Source organism: Apodemus sylvaticus, chromosome 6 (assembly GCF_947179515.1).
Source record: "Apodemus sylvaticus chromosome 6, mApoSyl1.1, whole genome shotgun sequence".
NCBI classification, from domain to species: domain Eukaryota; kingdom Metazoa; phylum Chordata; class Mammalia; order Rodentia; family Muridae; genus Apodemus; species Apodemus sylvaticus.
Genome location: NC_067477.1, coordinates 49,252,748 through 49,274,241, shown reverse-complemented (window position 1 = coordinate 49,274,241; position 21,494 = coordinate 49,252,748). Strand labels below are relative to the sequence as shown.

At 36.4% G+C, this 21,494-nt stretch overlaps 1 protein-coding gene and 1 pseudogene across 1 annotated transcript in view; both read left to right on the top strand.

Annotated features, from left to right (window-relative positions):
- Nucleotides 1-21,494, top strand: part of Mnat1 (MNAT1 component of CDK activating kinase) — a 127,279-nt gene that overhangs the window by 47,742 nt on the left and 58,043 nt on the right. The window contains exons 4-6 of the mRNA XM_052185674.1: nucleotides 1,202-1,305; nucleotides 3,378-3,518; nucleotides 10,463-10,590. Of these exons, the coding sequence (XP_052041634.1) occupies nucleotides 1,202-1,305; nucleotides 3,378-3,518; nucleotides 10,463-10,590 (373 nt within the window). The remainder of the gene's footprint in view (nucleotides 1-1,201; nucleotides 1,306-3,377; nucleotides 3,519-10,462; nucleotides 10,591-21,494) is intronic.
- LOC127687731 (geranylgeranyl transferase type-2 subunit beta-like) lies at nucleotides 11,078-21,170 on the top strand (annotated as a pseudogene).

Genomic DNA, 21,494 nt, shown 5'->3' with positions numbered 1-21,494 from the left:
GTTGTATTATCTGTGATCATAATTTACATCTATTATATTGCTAATACCTTTATTTTCTAAATGAACATGAAATAAACATAGTCTGTTTCCTTTTATTGGGATTTATTGTGGTATTTATAATTATAAAAGAAATGAATTTCATCTAACCATATACATTTCACTTAGAATTGAAGCTTACTTTTTAAAAAAATTATATTTAACAGCAAGTTTAAATCAGTAGTAAATGAATGTTCTAGTAGGTCTAACAAGACATGTACATTGAAAAAATTTATAGGGTAAAAAGTGGACAAGTTGAAGAGACTGATAAGAAGTGATTTTTTTTTTTTGGCATTCACAGAAGGAGAATTGTCAATGCAAAGGGAGGTGAAGGAGGAGCTGGTGATTAAGATGGAGATGGTGGGGGTCAGATCTTGAAATTGATGTTCTCTGTCTTAGATATTTGGAGCTTCTATAGGGGAAAATGCTCAACTGGGCAAGCATTTGTGGAAATAACACATTTTTTGATAAAAATTCAGATTTGATGATTTGTCTACATTATTGTCCTGGTTCTAGTGATTATTAGCCATATACCTTGGCTGAACCATTTGTTAGTTTTAGACCACATCTGGGCCTGGTGAGATGGATCAGTGGGTAAAGGTACCTGCTGCAAGGCTGATGACCAGAGTTCCACTCCTGGAAGCCACATGATGGAAGGAGAGAACTGATTCCAGCAAGTTGTCTCTGACTCTCACACACTCAGTAGAGTGCCTGTGCATGTGCGTGCACACACACACACATTTAATAGATGAAAAAACACAATCCTATACCTGCCATTTATGAACTAGGCTAAGTGATATACTTAGATCAAGTTCCTGCCTGTATTTCATATTCCATAGATGTTTGCAATAGAGGTAAGTTAGTATTTGATTTATTTTTATTAAATTTAGGTTTATGTGGGTGTTCATGTATGTATTCCTAGATGTACCACATAAGTACCAGTGTCTGTAGAGGGCAGAGATTAACAGATACTCCTGGAGGTAGAGTCAGAGGTTGTCGTGAGTGACTCAATAAGAAAGATAGATAGTTAAAAGACACAAATAGGACCCTAAAGACTATTAATCCCATGAGTAAGAAGTCAAAATGCTGAATCTTTGGTTTTTATAATCACCTTAAGATTTCTATTAAAACTAAAATTCATGACATTGTTTCCTTTTTGTTACAGTTTTCAATTTGACCAACAATGTGGATTTGGAGAATACAAAAAAGAAAATGGAAATATATCAAAAAGAAAACAAAGATGTCATTCAGAAAAATAAATTAAAGCTGGTTGGTTGCTAAATATTTTCTTCTTTTGTATGTGTAACATTTCTCACATAATATTTAAAAAGATTTCATTAGTTCTTTGAGCATTTCATATAATGTGTTCCATTCATATTCACCCCCACTCTTTCTATCTCCTCAATTTACCCCTCCCTGCTCTACACACCCATCTTTGTGTCCTTTACAAAAGTATTTCAAAAGAAATTTGTGCTGCTCAAATATTCTTGTATGTGTGGTCTTCTACCAGAGGGTGGTTGACTTACCAGGAGCAGTACTCAAAGAGAAAGTTCTTTGTTCCTCTCACAGCAGCTATGGCCAATAGCTTCATGGCCAGAGGTAGGATTGTGTGTCCACCTTCTTCTCTGTGCTGGGATTTGGTGTATGTAGCTCGGGCTGCTCTGATGTGTTCAGAAGACATTGTTTTTATAGTCATGTACTGCTTCCGGCTCATAGACTGTCCCTGCTGCCTCTTCTCCATTGATCCCTCAGTCTTAAGAGGAGGGTGTGCAGTATACATGTTCCCTTTAGGACTGAGCATCTTCAGTCTCTTAGTTTCTGCACCCTGGCCACTTGTGGATCACAGTTAATCACTATCTAGTTTTAAAAAAGGTTCTCAAATAGGGTTAATAGATGCAGTGATCTATGGGTTATTAAGATGCTTTGACATTATATCCATTTAGTGGCATAATAGTAGTAGATTCTGTCTTAGGGCCTATTACCTGTCTAGCCACAAGTTCAGCAATGGTGCCAAGTTCGGGTTTCATCTTATGGAGCAGGACTTAAATCAGTGAGAAAGTGGTTGGTCACTCTTATGATGTTTGTGTCACTATTGCACCAGTGGGTGTGTCTCTCTAGAACCATTGTACTATTAGGGCCATTGCTCTGTTATAGCATAACTTAATTTTAAGTCTTTATGTATATTTTATATTTTAGAAAGCTTTTGTAGTAGTAGTAATAGTAGTAGTAGTATGTTTCTATATATCTTTTTTGAAAGGTCTTTAGTGTTTTTAATTCTTCTCCATTATACCTCCTTTATCCTCCCCTTTATTCCCAGTTTAACCATTCCCAGTCCATTATTTCATTTTAACTCTGTGCCAGAGCAGTCTCACTCCACTCTCTGTAAAGCCCCTCCCCATAGCCCCTTAGTAATGTCCTGACCCTTATGGGCATTGGAAATGAGACATGCATCGGAAGATTCAAAGATAACACCCACAGACGAGAGAGAACATGAAATCTCTTTAGGATTGGAGTACCTCACCAAAAATATTTTATTAGTACCAGGATGTGGATCTTTAATTTGTTTATAATTTTGCATGTAGTCTCAAGGAAAACTTATCATCACCATATCAATAGCATCATTACTACATACCCTGTGTATCCTGTATGCACATTTGATAAGCTTAATTGGAGACACTCTGTCAGCTTGTAGTTGTATTTTCTGATGTTTGCTCTTATTAATCCTAATGGATAAAGTTGGATTCCCTTCTTAACATAGAAGCTTGTGTTAAGTACATTGACTTCTGTAATAGGGGTTTAGGAATTGGTAAAAATGTTTAGGAGAAATACTCACAATATTTAGCAGCTGACTTAAGGAGAACAGAGAGGAGAGTAAACTGAAATGGCTTTGAAAGTGAGTTCACTTGAGGTGTGGGTTTGCTGTCCTCAGAATACAGTGGACTTTAATTTTGCACAAAATGGGGCTTTAGTATTGGAGTACAGCTCCTTCTTAAAAACTTGGTGTTTTGCTGAAGGAGGAATTTGCCTAATATATGAATTAAGAAAATCCATGTTAAGTTCTATAAATTGTATGACTTTAAATTGTCTATAATAATTACAAATTAACCCCACCCCACCCCTGCTGCCCAGTATTAACTAGTTATTCCATTTCTGCTCTGGGCTTAGTGTAGTAGGTATGGTGTTTGTCCTTCTCTGGAACAGTGCATGCTCACAGCAGATAACAAGTGTCCTAGTTTGTTCTGTACAGAGTTGTTACATTATTACAGCACAAGTGATACTATGGTATAGGATTGCTATTGACTGGTAAATTTATTCCATTTCTTATGGAAATGTCTGTTTAGACTCGGGAGCAGGAGGAATTGGAAGAAGCATTGGAGGTAGAACGCCAAGAAAGTGAACAGCGACGACTGTTCATACAGAAGGAAGAAGAGCTGCAGCAGATTCTGAAAAGGAAGAACAAGCAGGCCTTCTTAGATGAGCTGGTCAGTAGAATGCAGTTACTGCTTAAAAATTAATCTTGCCGGGATTTTGCACAATAATGGCATTTAATAGCAGTTCAGAGTCTGCTTGCTCTAGTTTACTTTCTGTTTTTTTTTCCAATACACTTAAAACTTTTTAAATTTTATTTATTATTATTGTGCATAAGGAAGGTACTAGGTGAGAGCATGTGCTGCCATGGTGTGTGTGCGGAGGCCAGAGGACAGTGTTGTTGAGTTGGCCCTTCCCTTCAGCCTTTTCCTGGGTTCTGAACTCATGTAGTTGGACTCACAAGGGAGTCAGGCCTTTGCCTGCTGAGCAAGCTTTACTTTTGCTCTGATAGCTATTGATGAATGGTAAGACACGTCATCAACCTCTCATCTCATGGAATAGTATTTATGCTTACAATTCTGTGAGTCACTTGGGTATGGTGGCACTTACCTTTAATCCCAGCACTCAGGAGACAGAGGCAGGTGGATCTCTGTGAGTTCGAAGCCAGCCTAATCTACAGAGTGAGTTCCAGGATACCCAGGGATACATAGTAAGGGATCTAAGACATGTAAGACATGAAAGATATCTAACCAAAACAATAAAGTAATCCTTTTTTGTTGTTGTTTTTGTTTTTTGTTTTTTGTTTTTCAAGACAGGGTTTCTCTGTGTAGCCCTCTATGTCCTGGAACTTACTCTATAGACCAGGCTGGCCTCGCACTCAGAAATCCGCCTGCCTCTGCCTCCCAAGTGCTGGGATTAAAGGTGTGTGCCACCACTGCCCGGCTACAATAAAGTAAAAATCTTGTCCTCTGCAGGTCTTGTCTCTTTGCTGCCCGTGTAGCTTCTGTAGTTGTGTAGTTGGACATGTTTACAGTATCTCAGAGCTGAAGGGACAGTAGTCTAGGAATGAAGAATTAGACATCCCATGGTTTGAAGGCCTGGGCTGGGAAAGTGGCATGGCACACCTATTGATCAGTGACAGAACCTGTGCCATCTCAGGGGATGGGGTGTAGATTCTGCCACTCTGTGGGCTGATGATAACCACTTCATTTACAGTGTCTGCTCTAGAAAATGCCCGTGTTTCTAGAATTTGGTGAGATGCCCTAGCAGGTAAATTTGATACCCAATTTCTACTCCAAAGAGAGTTAAGTGATAGAATCATGGTAATGACTTTATACTTTTTATTATAGTTACATGCTCCATTTTAAATTTTTCCAACTTCTATCAAGGATTTAAAGTGATTTATCCTAAGGATTGAAGGTGCTTGTGGATGTGACATGTTTGTGGACCTTAAAGAAGGCTGTCACACTGAAGCTCTGCTGTATTACATGCCTACCCTTTCCATCCTCCTCCTCTTCCTCCTCTTCCTCCTCCTCTCCCCTCTCCCCTCTCCCCACTCTCCTTTTCCTCTTCTTTACCTAACCCTCTGTCTTCCTTCTTCCCTCTTTTAGCTTTTGTCTATATTCATTTCACTTTCAGATGAGAGATTAACATAACTGACATAAATATAAATAATACTCACTAGATATGTCTCTAAGCTTACTAAAACATTGTTTTTAGAGCATTTTCTCTTAATAGTTTCCTAACAAGCTGGTTAGGAATATGGTTTTGAATATGTTGATTATGTGTTGAAATGTAGTGACTGCACATAATATTTTTGCATGAAAAATAACATAATTGGATGAAATATTATTAGAATATTATTATTTTCTAGCAGTTAGCTCTGTATTCAACTTCATTAACAAATAGTCATAGTGACTATGGGCTGAGGTGTGGGTCATAGAATTCATACTTTATTATTGATACTTACTGTAACCCTTTGTGATACTGGTGACATCACAAGCTGAAAAACATTCCTTTCTGGGAAAGTCTTTCTGCATTGTTCCCTTTTATGCTGTTTCCATATATTCATTTTTCATGAGGCATTTCTTGAATATTGACATGCTTCCAGTCTTAATTGCTGTGTTGTTAATTCTATGGTAGAATAAATGTAAATTTTCTATTGCTCCTTTGTTCAAAAGCATTTTAAGCTCGTTAACCAGAAGTAAAACAAAAAGCAAGATTACATCTTAAATCAGATGTAGGTGAGAAAATAGAGGAATATTTAGGCAGAAAGTGCTCATCATAAATGCCCATCTAGGGCTGGTGAGATGTCCTAGCAGGTAAAGGTGCTTGCTGCCAAGCCTGACAGCGGGAGTTCAAGCCTCACCACCCACCTGCTGGAAGGAGAGAACTGTCTCTCTCAGGTTGTACTGACCTCCACATGCACTCCATAGCATGCAGATACGCACTCAGATAAAAGAAATCAAAATGTGCTGGAAAACCCTCCCTACTTTCAATGCGTAAAACTCATTTGCTTCTAAACTCAAGTCTGCAGCATCTGCAGAAGAGTGCGTGCTTCAGCCACTTTAACCAGTCCAGTCTTCCATCACCCCTCGGTAGCAGTGGACGTCCATCCAGAGCCTGTGAGTTCGCAGAGCAGAGGCTCGCTGCCTCATTGAGCTGTCCTGGCATCAGGCTCCCTCAGATGTAGTGAGGCATGAAGTCCAGTGCCGCGTATTGTGTGAGAGCTGGAGCTCAGACTTGTTCTTGTGAGTTCCCTCCTCGCTTCCTGTTTTCTTCACCTGCAAGTCATTACTGCACATATTTTCCTCACCATTTAGACCATGTAACAGGGTGGTTAAATAATTTTTAGTAATTCACTGTATTCATTATTATAATTAATCAGTATATAATAGTTTATAGAATAACACTACAGTTTTTTGATTTCAACTTTTAAATTTTTTTTATAGATTATTTCAATCTTTATTAAAATTTTCAATCCTTGACAAACTGAATTCATTAAATTTATTTTATCTTGATTGGTCTGTATTAAAGTGAAAATGTACTTTTCTATGTGTTTTCATGTTAAATTTTTATAAAAAAGGAAAGCTAGCTTTGGTATCTGTAAGTATGTCGAAAGGTTTAGCGTTTGAAATGTTCCCTGAACGACATTTAATGCAAGGACGACTTATTGGAATTCTTTTCTTTGTTTTTCTGAGTTTGGTCTTTATGCCCAAAGTCACTCTTTAACCTTCTAAAAAGCACTGGTAGCACATTAGACTGTATGTGACAGGGTTTAATGTTTCGGTCTGAATGTTTATGGCTTTGCATTTGATGTAATGTTGGCTAAAAGTCTATTTATTTCAATCCTAACTGTAAATTCAATTTTTTAATAGTTTGGAAAAAGATTTTTAATCAGGTTCTGTGTTATTAAACCTTTTTATATTCCTGTTTGAAAATTCTGTTCCATTTAAGTCTTAAATTTTATGAGTTAATGCTGTTGTCAAATGTAGTAGCTGATTCTTATTAGGAATATTGTTTGCCAGATGGCTTGCTTAAAGTCAGTTAAAATAATCTTTAAAAATGGTCATTATAAAGCTTTTAATGAGTATTAAAGGCAGTCTTATTAAAATTTCTTTAAATATTAAACAGTGTGCCTTTAGGCAATTATATGGTTTCTGCAAGGTGAAGTGTGATTCTCAGAACACAGAAGTAAACGCAAAGCTGGACGTGTGCTCTGTGCTCCCCGGGCTAGCTCTGCTCTAGAGACATGCCTGTCACCACAGCCCATGCTTAGTTCTTTTCTCAGGCTCCAAAATTTTGAGGGCTAAAATGGAAATGATAGGTTTAAAGTAAATTCTGTGCTTTGATATTAAAGTTTGATACTTAGAATGCTTAATTTTTACAAAATTTCAGCTATTAATACATTTAAGCATTCTGCTCTTTTAATGTGAATGAGATACTAAGATTATAATAAACTGGTTTTGGTTAGCAACATGTTTAAAATGAAAACATTGTGTTGCTTTAATATATTTTTTATAAACTGTGTGTGTGTGTGTGTGTGTGTGTTTCTTTGTATGAATGCATTAACTGCCTAATGTAAGTGCTGGTTCCTTGAAAGAGCAGCAAGCACCTTAACTGCTGAGTCATATCTCCAGCCCCATTGTCTTGCTTTTATATATGTACTTTTGCTTTTTAGAATAAATACCAGCTATGTATAAGTATATGCATTCATTTCAAATATTATAAATTAGAAGCTAATTATTTAACTTTTAAAAGTGATTTATTATTTATGTGTACATGTGTGTTTCTGTTTATGGGTATGTGCATGGGAGTTCAGGTTCTCTCAAAAGCCAGAGGAGGGCTTTGGGTTCCTTGGAACTGGAGTTATAGGCTGTTGTGAGCGGCCTGGGATGGGTGCTTGGAACCAAACATAGATCCTTAGGCTAGGCAGATATTTCAGTCATTATGTGTTCAGACTTTTAAATGAAAAATGTTTAGTTCTAAAAGTTAGATCCTCTGAACTTTTACAACTAAAAGTGCTTTTAACACTGAGTTATTATCTCTCCAACCCTGATATGACTTTACTACATTAATTAATTATGCATATATGTGAGTGTGATATGTTTGTGGAGTTGGTTTATTACCATCTTTATATGTGTTCTGGGGGCATCAAACAGGTCTCCAGGCTTTTGGGCAAGCACTTTGACCTGTCCATCTATCTTCTTAACCCAATGGTCTAGCCTTTTAGCCAATAATATTTCTATTTTATTTTTTTACTTTGTGCACATGAAAAGATATATTTAAAAGATACTTTTGGCTATAGCCCATTTAAAGTTTTCATTAATGTTACAGTTGATTACAAAATGCCTAATGGAGATCTAAACTTGTTGCAGGAATTCACAGCAATGCAATACAAGTGCTTTGTTGTGAAATATGAAATGAAGGTACTGAAGACTATTCTTTTGTTGTTTTTTATTCACCTTTATTCTTGCTAAGCCCAGGTGTAAGATTAGGATTTATTTTATGAAGAAAAATGAGTCCTAATATTTTTGTGATACTGCTCTTGCAAGAATAATTTTGTTATAAAGTAATTTTGGTTATTTTTTTAATTGAAAAATGAAATAGAAACATTTTATGATTGAATTGAGGATTTATATGCAAAATATTTCTGATAAAATTAGAGAAAAATGTAGAAAAACATGTTAAAATTAAAGATTATCATGGAAAATTTTATATAGATATAATAAAGGTAGGCATAAAAGTATTCATAAGTTGATTGAAAGTGGAATTATAAACATTTTCTGATAAAGTTGAAGATTTACATAGAAAATATTTCTGATAAAATTGGACATATATAAAAACATGTTAAAATTGAAGATTATCATGGAAATTATACAGATAAAATGGTAGGTATAAAAATAATTATAAGTTGATTTAAAGTGGAATTATGAACATTTTCAGGTAAAATTGAAGATTTACATGAAAATATTTCTGATAAAATTCAAGAAATACATAGACAAACACATTAACATTGACTACTTAATGGAAAATTATACAGATAAAATGGTAGATATAAAAAAAAAACCTTTCTAAGACAATATCTCATGAAGTTCAGGCTGGGCTTGACCTCACTGTGTAGCCCAGGCTGGCCTTGACCTCCGTTCTTTTCCTTTCACTTATTTCAGCCTGTGTCACCATGCCCTTCTAGGTTATAAAATTCCTAATGTTCTTGTGGAAGGAGAGACTCAGCTTCTGCATGCTTGCTTTGACCTCTGCACATGCTCTATAATGTGTGTCACACACACACACATATACACACACACACACATACACAAAGAGAAATAAAGAAATGCAATTTAAAAAAATTGCCTTGATGTGCATTTTTATCCTCACACAATTCTGTTAAATTGACTTATTCGTTACTACTTCTATGCTAGAACTTTAAAACTGTTACTTTAATTTTACTTTAATTGTATTAATTAGCCACATTTGTGCCTAAAATTATTAATGGGTTAGAGTTGGAAGAAAACTGAGAACCTGTGGTAATGCTTGCTTTATATTTGATAAGTTAATGAAGGAGTTTCTTGAGGATTAAATTCTGGATGACTACTATTTTTAATGCTCAATACCCCACTTTTTGGTGGCCGCATGGAGTGAACCTAGAGTTTCAGATATGCTAGGCACAGCACTGCGTCACTGAGCCGCGTCCCTTTCTCTTTTTATTTTTAGATGACCTCAATAAATTGCCCACACTGGCCTTATACTTGCTGTGTATGTAGCCTTTCACATATAACTTTAGAGTATGAAGTAGAAGAGCAGTCGGTTTTGTTCTGTTTTGGTTATTTTTTTAAATCTTTGTTTCTACATATAGAATATATATTCTTGTCCTTTTTCTCTGCATGTGTTTCTGGGTTCTTACTTAATGGACAGCTCTGAGAGGTAGAAGTCTAGGTATCATTTAGTTTAGACCTTAACTTCACAGCATCTCAAGCTCAACAGGATAAATAGCATTTTCCATGTTAGGATCATATTAGTTAGGATAAACAATTTGCTGCTCAAAATGTGGGCATGTACAGGGTTGTATAAACAGTGGTCCTGGGTAGTATTGATGTCCAATATTAAATGTTTATCATTTTGTTACTTGATTAAAATTTGATTTAAAATTTAAGAAGGAAGGATAAAATAAACAAATACACATGTGGTGGAACTTAAAATAGATCCATTGTGCAAAACAGAACAAGGATTATTTGCAGATAGCCTCAGGTGAAATCTAATGGGAACCATTTCAAATGGTCTGAACTCTAGGTGAAAAGAATGTGCCTCAGATAACCCTCTGGTCTAAGTTATAGCCCTTTCTACTGTTCTCTTTGTGATAGGTTAGTAGCTAGATGAAATAGGACCCTATTATATTCTCTTTAAAGTAGATTTTATAAAATACTTGTTTGCAGGTTATTTTGACTTACAAGTCTACAGCAACCTTTTCTTATTATGAAATGTTAATATTCTTTTGTAAAGTGTTGTATATAAAGTGAATATTTAGTTTGACATCGAATTTTTATAGAAGAGGCATACTTTGAAAGTGTTGTTGCTTTTTGTTCTTTCTGTCTTAGCCTCATGTTGACCTCTGTTGCAGGAGAGCTCCGACCTGCCTGTCTCCCTGCTCTTGGCTCAGCACAAAGACAGATCTACCCAGCTGGGGATGCAGCTCGAGAAGCCCAGAGCCACGAAGCCAGTGACGTTTTCCACAGGAATTAAAATGGGAAGTCTTGCTTTAATTGCCTATTTGAAAGATGGTTTTCAGGACTATGCTTTTAAATTCTTTAGTATTTTTTACAATAAAGTGAATGGTTTAGATATTAAAAAACAGGTATGTTCTGGGTTAGTTGACTGGGAATATGGGCACAAAGTGAAAAGTAGTACTTTCCAAACGATGCAAACTGTTTCTCAGAATGTAAGGATTGCTGTGGTGGGGGTGTGTTACTGGAGAGGAGACCTAGGGTCGTGTACATGCTAGGCAAGTGCTGTTTCACTTAGCTCCATCCAAGGTCTGTTTTTCCTATTTTATAAACTTGTATTGAGTGCTTCTTTCTTTCTTTCTTTCTTTCCTTCCTTCCTTCTTTCTTTCTTTCTTTCTTTCTTTCTTTCTTTCTTTCTTTCTTTCTTTCTTTCTTTCTTTCTTTCTTTCTTCTCTCTCTCTCTCTCTCTCTCTCTCTCTTTCTTTCTTTCTTTTTTTTTTTTTTTTGAGACAGGGTTTCTCTGTATAGCCCTGGCTGTCCTGGAACTCACTCTGTAGACCAGGCTGGCCTCGAACTCAGAAATCCGTCTGCCTCTGCCTCCCAGAGTGCTGGGATTACAGGCGTGCGCCACCACGGCCCGGCGTATTGAGTACTTCTTCCAAGAAAAGCACATATATATGGTTAGGGAACAGTTTATCTCTGGTGTATGGTGGAGCAGTGGATTCATTTATACTTTTCTCCACACTGTTTTTTTCTACACAAATATGTCTCAAAAATATTTTAAAGCCATTTTTAAGTTCTGTACTCTTTAAGGATAGAGTGATTTGAATTAAAACATTATTTAAAGAAGCCATTCAAAAGGAAGGATATGTTTATGAAGTTCTTTTTTTTGCTGTAGTTGTGTATGAATTATTAGCTTTATTTTTTTATAACTTTTTGAATACATGTATTCGGTGTGTGTGTGTGTGTGTCTGTGTGTGTGTCTGTGTATGCGTTTGTTAGGGTGCATGTGTAAAGGTCAAAGGACAACTTGTAAGAGTTGGTTCCTTCAGTCATGTACGTTCTGGGGATCAAGTGTCAGTCATCAACCTTAGCAGTAAGCCACTGAATCCTGTCACTGCCTTGTGACTTGTTCACATTGTTATAATAACTTTTATGTGTTTCACATCTAGCATCTTGAGATATAGCTATAATAAAATAATGTGGTTTTCAAATGATTAAGAGTATTTTAAAAGTTTCATTTCAGTAACATAAAAGTATTGCACACGTTGAAATTGTAGTTAACAATTTGGACTGTAAAGCCCCATTTGTCTCCTTCTCTGTGACATGGCAGTGACAGTGAGTGTCTCAGAGTACCAAGGAGGTAATAGGAGGAACTGGTCAACAGTACACCTGGCTCAGGGGAAGCTCTCAGTAAATGAAGTAATTACGATCAGTGATCATATGAGTTGATCACACAGATGACTGTTCTTTTTTATGCCATAACTGTCTGCATCCTGTTGTTATATATTGATTTAGAATTAGACATGCATTTAAATGTTACTTCTAACTTTATTCATGTGTGATCTTGCCCAGTTTGTCTATTTTCATTTTTTTCATCTATAAAGTCATTTGCTTCTTTTTAAGATTGTTCTGAGAATTATATTTTTACCTTTTTAAATTAAAATGTTTCACTTTAAAATAGAAAGCTCCACCAGTTAAGACTTACAGATTCATGGCTTGTTGTGAATTGGTTTTAGTGTCTAATTATAGAATTTTAGCAAATAGCGTTTCTTATCTTGTGTTAGTTCCCTGTAATTATTTTCTTGCGCCACCACTGTTCCAGTATTGGTTACCCATGATCATGTCTTTATATTGAGGCCTTCAGTCATCATGTTTAAATTGTCAACTTACCTTCCTTCCTTATTTCATCTATAAATGTCACCTAATAAGCATTCTATAACTCTTGTGTTGAAACTAGGGTAGCAGAGGAACTAGGAGAACAGAGGAATAGATAGTTGATCAGAATTGTACCAGAGTTTATCTTAAAGAAAATCTTTAAAACTCTTAGTGACTTATATAGACTGTAAATGTTTGTCACTTTGACAAATAAATGTTTTTTCACCCTTAAGCTAGTTCATAATGCTTTTTAAAAATATCTAAAGTAGCAAATTGGAGTGATGGTTCAGTTGACAATGTACATGTCATATAAGCCACAATTACAATGATATCAAAACCACATAAAGATCCAACAAAGAAAGAACTTCAGGCCAATTTCCCTTATGAATATCAATGTAAAAATACTCAATAAAATTCTTGCCAACCAAATCCAAGAACACATCAAAACGATCATCCACCACGATCAAGTGGGCTTTATCCCAGGGATGCAGGGATGGTTCAATATAAGGAAATCCATCAATGCAATCCACTACATAAACAAACTCAAAGAACAAAACCATATGATCATTTCATTAGATGCTGAAAAAGCATTTGACAAAATTCAGCATCCTTTCATGCTAAAAGTCTTGGAAAGAACAGAAGTTCAAGGCCCATACCTAAACATAGTTAAAGCAATATACAGCAAACCGGTAGCCAACATCAATCTAAAATGGAGAGAAACTTGAAGCAATCCCACTAAAATCAGGGACTAGACAAGGCTGCCCTCTCTCTCCATATCTTTTCAATATAGTACTTGAAGTTCTAGCTAGAGCAATTAGACAGTATAAGGAGGTCAAAGGGATACAAATTGGAAAGGAAGAAGTCAAATTATCACTATTTGCAGATGACATGATAGTCTACTTAAGTGACCCAAAAAACTCTACCAGAGAACTCCTACAGCTGATAAACAACTTCAGCAAATTGGCAGGTTATAAAATCAACTCAAGCAAATCAGTTGCCTTCCTATACTCAAAGGATAAGCAGGCTGAGAAAGAAGTTAGGGAAATGACACCCTTCACAATAGCCACAAACAATATAAAGTATCTTGGTGTGACTCTAACCAAACAAGTAAAAGATCTATACGACAAGAACTTCAGGTCACTGAAGAAGGAAATTGAAGAAGACCTCAGAAAATGGAAAAATCTTCCATGCTCGTAGATTGGCAGGATTAATATAGTTAAAATGGCCATCTTGCCAAAAGCAATATACAGATTCAATGCAATCCCAATCAAAATCCCAACTCAGTTCTTCACAGAGTTAGAAAAAGTAATTCTCAAATTTATCTCGAATAACAAAAAACCCAGGATAGCTAAAACTATTCTCCACAGTAAAAGAACTTCTGGGGGAATTAGTATCCCAGACCTCAAACAATACTACAGAGCAATAGTGATAAAAACTGCATGGTATTGGCACAGGGACAGGCAAGTGGACCAGTGGAATAGAATTGAAGATCCAGAAATGAACCCACACACCTGTGGTCACTTGATCTTGGACAAAGGAGCTGAAAACATCCAGTGGAAAAAAGATAGCCTTTTCAACAAATGGTGCTGGTTCAACTGGAGTCAATAAGTTTCTTGCTTAATATTTTATTGTTTCTCCAGTTTACCTAGAAAAAAATGCCGAATGTTAGTCATTCATTCTTTTCATGTCTGAGAAAGTGACATTTATACTAATAAGTTCATGATGAAAGTGAGTTAGCCATGGAAAGAATCCCAGCAGAGGAAACAGAGAAGGAGAGCCTCTGTAAGAAGTAGCCTGTTTACAAACAGAAGCTGTCAGCAGATGCCTCCCCTGCCCTGGAGCTTATTAGCATCAGCTCAGGGATCTTTCTTCACTTTTTGAGACATCATCTTAAGTAGCCCACACTGGCCTTGAGCTCTCCATGTAATGGAGGTGATCTTAAACTGACTTGGCTCCACCTTCCAAGTGCTCTGACCGTGGGAGTGAGCCACTGTGCCCAGCCACATTGCATTTTTGATGGTCCTATCCAAAGTATCATTTTCTTACCCACATGTCATTGTTTTATACTGCTAAAATTTTTAAAGGTTTTTTTTCTGTGTTTGGCATATAAACTTTGCAATCCTAACACTAAGAATATGACAGGGTGTAAAGAAATGTTCTACATGAGCAAATGAATGTTATACATTATGTTAATATCAATGGAGCCCATTAATTAACTTTGAAGCTTCTTTGTCTTTATTCTCGGCATATTCTTAAATGCTTGTGAAAACACTGCAGTTTAGGAAGAATTAGTCATATTCGGTTTTCATTGAGACCTCTTAGCAGAAGATAACATTTCACAGCCGTTCTTCCTGTTTTTCAACTTCCATTCTTCTTGCCTCCTCTTCTGCTGTGTTTACGGAGTCTTAGAGGGCATTCTGTAAGTGCCTTCCTTGTGGCTCAGCACTTGTCTGTCAGTGTCATGCAGTAGCCATGAGCCTACATTCAGCACCATTCACTGGAACACACGCCATTTTATCTTAAGGGCCTTGAATGTCCTTGGATTTTAGTAAAATCAATGCCCTACAGATAACAAGGTACAACTATATTTCTTAAGGTCAGCTGTAAAAATTTTTGAAGAACAATCACTGATTAACAAATATATTGCAATAAGCACATCATGAGAAGGCCTTTGTATGTGTGTTTCCTTGGTGAAATTAGGAAACAGCCACAGTTGGCTCACAGCACACCTTCTCAGGAGAGGTGAAGAAGCGACAATTTCAGGGCATCATGGAGTGCTTTAACCAGCTTTCCTGGAGCATGTGGCCATAAGGCAAGACTTGAATGTTTAACAGATAGGTATCAGTAGTATTGAAGACTGTCATTGATAACAAGTTCTAAAGGGTAGTTTCCCCAAGAACACTATTCCTGAATTCCCACGATTGTTTGCTAGTTGAGATGCCCACTCTTTATGTGACCATTTTGGGGTTGAGAATATTCTGTATAGATCTCTGTTTGTTCCTCCCTTCTTCCCTCCCTCTCTCCGTCTCTCCCTCCCTCTCTATTCCCCTCTGGTGGAAGGTGTATCTTACTTTAAATTAGTTTTTAATCATTTTTAGCATAGTTGTAGAGAAAAAGCTTATTTCTGTTTTTATAGTGCCTTCATGTTCTATGTGTGCCACAGAGAGCTCTCATATATAGGACAGAAGACAATTTACAGAAGTTGCTTCTTATTCTCTCCACCATGTGAGTTTTGAGGATTAACCTCAGGTTTACAGGGTTGGTGGCAAAGCACCTTTACTTGACAGAAGCCTTTGCCTACTGACCCCCAAACATCAAGTTTCATCTGCAAATATATGCATATTTTTTCTTTCATAAATCTCTTCATTTCTCATCTTCCACCCAGCTACTTTTTCGGACTCTTAAACTTGCATATTACTTTGTGTGTTGAAATGTATGTTAGTTACTAGATTATAAGTGACTTGGGGTAGAAGCTTCATATTTTCACTTAGTTTTATGTAATTATAAGAATGTAGTACTTAACTAGTGTTACATATTCATGATCAGTTTTGCATATTCAAATGCAGGTGATATTAATACATCCTATGTAGTGTAAAGAGAGCAGTCCTTACTAAAAAGTGCTGTTTAGACTTGAGTTATGAGATATGATGGTGAAGGGACAGAAGATGGGCATGTGAGGAATGAAATGGGACAGAATCCTGAGCCCCCTGGGGAGAAGTCCATCCAAGCTAAGGCATTAGTTACTATTCTCAGTTTGTTTCCATCTCGTGAGTACTGTTAGCCTTGCAGCCTTGCTAGGCTTTAAGTTTAAAATGTATTTTAGCTGGGTTGAATAGGTATTAGTGGCATGTCAATATGGTTTTGGAATTTCCCCCCAGTTTAATGATATTTATAATCTCTTTGCACACTACTTTGGCAATAGTATTCATTTTGTTTTAAACATGCATATATATATATACATATATATATATATATTCCTCACAAGATCATATATAAATAACATGGTATATATGTATATATGTATATATCATGTTATTTATATATATAAAGTGAAATATTACTTGTTATGAGTTATAATATGATTCTTTTAGTAGAATGATTAAGTCAGAATAAGTGACTTTCCATTTCTTAAATATTTATCATTTTCTTGTTTTGGGAACTTCTCAGAGCCCATCCTATTTGTGCTTGTGTTGTTGGCTAGAGTTACACGCATGTAGTGGGACATTAGCCAGAGTTGAACGTATGCAGTGGGACATTAGGCACATTCTTCCTTTACAGGTGTGCTTTGTACTGCTAACCCCCTTCTCTCCACCTCTCCTCCCTTTAGCTAACCACCCTCTGCATCTGTTGGATCAGCTACATAATGTCCTCTAGTTCTTTTCATGCTGCTGAGAGACAGAATCCCATATATTTGCACAGCTGATATTCCATTGTGAATATTTACCACATTTTCTTTTATCCATTTTCCTGTGGGTAGGTATTCAGACTGGTTGGCTATCATGGCCATAGGGAAATGTCCTGTAGTAAACAGGTATGCAGACACCTTTTTGACACACTCATTTTCTCACCCTAGGATATTTATCCTGTAGTAGAATTAACATCTGTGTCCATTAGTTCTCTTTGTCGTGTTTTGAGTAACTTTCCTGCTGCTGTTGGTAGTGGCCATGCTGGTTTGCACCCTCACCAGTTGTCTGAGAGCTGCCTTCTTTTCCCATGCCCAGCACTTATCATTTGGTGATAGCTGCTCTGTGTGGAGGTCTGGCATCTCTTTGTGGTTTCGACCTGTAAGCCTGATGGCTAGTGCTGCCAAGCATTTGTTATTTATATGTTGGTTATTTTTATATTCAAAAGAAATACTGCCTCATCTCAATTTTAATCAGGTCATTTACTACTGTTTTTTTCTGTTGGGTTGACTTTCTTATATTACAGATAGATTGAAGATATCTTTTCTCACTCCGTTTATACCATCAGTTTTGTGTTTGGTTTTGCCTTTTTAGTTCCTTACTTGTATTATTAGTTTTGTTGTTGTGTGTTTGTTTTCTGTTTTGTAGAGACAGGGTTTCTCTGTGTGTTCCTGGATGTTCTGGAAATTACTCTGTAGACCAGGCTGGCCTTGAACTCAGAAATTCCCTTCTTCTGCCTCCAGAGAACGGGGATTAAAGGCGTGTGCTACCATGACCAGCTATATTATTCATTTTTTAAAATAAAAGTCTTTTTGAATCTTGTTTTTCTAGATTTTTTAATAGGCATTTCTAACCTTAAACCTACCTGTTAGTGTGGCCTTTTGCTGTGTCCCATAGGTATCTGTATGTTACATGTCTATTTTCATTTATTTCAAGTTTCCTTTATTCCCTTTACTTATCCATTGTGCTCAGGAGCATGCTCCTTAGCCTTGGTGTCTTTGCAGTTTTGAAGTTCCTTTGGCAATTTATTTGGAAGATGTGTGATGTGGTTTTCATTGTTTAGATTATGTTGAGACTTGTTTTGTGGCCTAATATAAGAATGTTCCATCTACTAAAGAGAAGACTGTTCTCTCTAGCTATTGGGGACATTGTTTTGTAAAAGTCTTCTTGCCACTTGCTTTATAGTTCCCTTCTGATGACAGCTTACTGAGTTTTCTGTCTAGAGGATTTGTCTATTGAAAAGCTGTCACATTGGGTTTGATCTGTTTCCTTTGCGGTAAGCTGTCATCTTGCTTTGGAATATCTGAATAGCTTAAATATTTTTTTATTTGGGTTTGATTAACTGCATATAAATGATCAGTGATTTCATTGGAAAAACCTGCAAAGCATGTAACAAAGATATAATAGTAGTTTATTCAAACTCCTTTAAATCTTAGAGATTACTTTCAGGAAAAGCAAAATACTTGACGAACATGACAGGCACTGATAAAAGCACATGTCAGTGAGGCGCGTCTGCAGCCCACCAGCTTGGACTTGGATTTTGTCATGTATTGGAGGCTTCAGTGCGAGCAGGCAATTTAAATATTTCATTCCATTTAGACTTGGAGACTACTTCATCTCACCTGATGCCTTTTCCCTCAAGTCTCATGGCCCTGGACTCAGTGACAGCTCTCTGAGGAGGGACAACTTCAACACCGTTACTAGTGAGAAATGGAAATACTAGTGAAGGTTTTGTTTGAGCACATGCTGTTTCAGTTCGTATTGTGAGGCATTTTGTACTATTGTTTAATTCTCTTTTCTCCTGCCTTACGGTATTTTGAACTCATGGAGTAATTTTCTATATATAGGTCAGATAAAAATAAAGCCTGTCATCACCAGGTGTATACCATAAAAATAAAGTTGATAGTGATCAGAAGTTCTAGCTTTTCTTAATGTCTGTATGATCTTGATTAAACATTTTATTTTAATAAATACTGAATGATAATATTTAATACTAGTATGAGATCAATGTATTTAATACTGCAGTAAGAAATGCACATTCTCATTAGATGTTTATGTCAATAAACATTGGGCAATATCATTGCTATGTAATGTCTAGAACTCCAGTTCCCAGCTGGAAAAGTGTTACTATAAGCAGGCAAAGGCAAGAAGGGGGCTGGCAGATGGCAGGGAAATACAACAGTAAAGTTCTACAGCCTTGTTTGCTTTGGCTAGTTCTTGTCCTAAGCACATGGAAATACTTTGCACATTTGAGAATTGTGAGCTTCTACTATAAATCATTCATATAACAGAAATACAACTAGATTATTTTGTTGGGACCTTGTGTTTCTGGTGTTTCCATAAGTCATAAGTAAATACATTTCTTTCAGATTATATTTTTGATAATATATTTGGAGCATCAAAAGCACAAATTTAAATTGGGTGGTACAGTTAATATAAATAATGACATTTATTTCACATTTCCTTGTTATTCATAGTTTTCTGCTATAAAAATAAATGTTATTACTGGGAAGAGACTTTACATATTTACTAAAAGTCAATGTAGTGGAGTATTTACAATTGCCTGTGTTCCTAGATTTCTTGTATATTAATTGGTATAATAAGTTTTAGGACTAAGAACCATGTTCTAGTGTTGAGTGCACTTTCATGTATATATGCAATATGGGTATTATTAATCACCCCACTTGTTATTGATGTGTTCTCTAATACAAGATACAGGGAAAGGCAGAGTGAGAGTAGAAGCCTGAAGGTTATTTGTTTAGTTATGTTTTATTTTAGCAGTGTGTCTCTGTGTCGAACATGTTAAGCTTGAGGGAAACCAGCAAAGACTTAATCCAGGAAAACCCCTTTCTGAGCAACTATATTATATATGGTAGTGAGTCCTTCAATGCTGTGCTGCACATAGCTCTTTTGAATGAAGATTTTTGGCATTGATAAGACCTTCTAAAATAATTTTCTAAATTCCAAATTACTAATTTTAGTTTAGAGATTATAGCCACAGATGTAATTACAATTTCTGATACAAGCTCAGTGTTCCTGGAAATGGTAAGTGATATTGTACACATTTTCTTAGCTATTCCAAGTTCCCTTTATCAAAGGTTGTCAAGTTAGTTCCTTGTGTCCTACATGGTAATAAATTGTACCTTTCTCATAGGAGCATTTGTGTTGGGAACGTGAATACTAAACAATTAGTCTCATTTTTTTCTAGTTTCATAGTACAAGCAGTAAAACCTGAACCCCCATTTCTAGAAGACAGTTGTGATGGCCATACGGCTTTAATGTCACATTGGATGGGTTCAGATTATGGTGCTATGAGTTAATGCCTTTGGGACCTGAACAGATAACCTTGGTCATCTTTACACCATACCTTGAAGTGTGCTATTCATGGGACTAAAGTAACATACTGAAGTTCTTGGAGAGTGTCCTGTAAATCATCTTAGGTGTTGTCAGTTACAAGGTCAACTGCTTGCCATATTTAATAGTTTATCATAAAGATTAACTTTTTAAAAACTAAAGAAATTATCAACAAAGGTGTTAAAGCAAGAGAGTGATTAGGTGAATTACTCCATGTGTAAGATCATCTTACCCTTTAATATAGGGCTTTTGGAGGTCCAGTATGGGCATACTGTGTAAGATATCACTATCAAGTCAGAGGCTCTGCTACTGGAGAAAAATGTCATTATATTCCATCTTGTGGCTCAAAGAAAGATGGTTGTGAATATTGTATGAATATTTTTGAGAATGAATGACACCTACTGGGCCTGACAGTGATGGGTCTCATGGGCAGCTTCATCTCTTGAACAGAGAAGAAGTCCTGGCATTTATCAAGTCATGTGAATGTGGGTGTGGGAGAATAAGTATTGGGTATGATCCACATCTGTGCACTCTTAGTGCTTCCAGATTCTTACTCTATGATAATATTAATGTTACTGATATAAATAGAGTATATTCAAAGTCTTCAGAAGATACTTGGGGATTGATTAAGATTTTTACTTTCTGTGGCCACAGCTTTGGCTCTTTTGGGCAACCTTGGTCCTATGAATGTGGGAAAAGTGACTGAATCTGTTTTGTCCTGTATGAACTTTAGTGTTAGACTTGGGTGTGGATTGGACTCTGATTCTTATGCTATTGTTGCACAGGATTCCTGGTGATAACTAGTCAGTTGTACCAAGTAAATTCTGACTGATTTTGTTGATGGTTTTGAGAATGACAGTTGGCCTCAGGTGGACTCACTGGAAGACCGGAGAAGTTGCCAGCTGTGATACTGTGTAAGGTGGGTTTTGGCCTCCCTAAGAAAGATATGTGGGTGGCTTCATTGGATTGATAGAGAGAAACTGTGCAGTTTCCTATTCTCATGTCACTATAAAGAGACTGAAGGTTTTGCAGACAGGCCAGGGGGTGTGGAGGATCCTTTTCATATCTTATTTGTCAGTGCTGTGTTGGAGTATTAAACCTGTTAGTCCTGTCTTTGAAATGCTTGAAGAAGTGTTTCAGAGGGTGGATAGCCTAAATTGGCTGGACTCAGAGATGAGAAGGATGTATGCTGCAATAATCTTAACATTTCTGTATTTGAGGCACTTTTTGAACCTAATGGTGACTACTGCTAATATTTGTATATCATGCTAACTTAGTGATGAATTATGTAAAT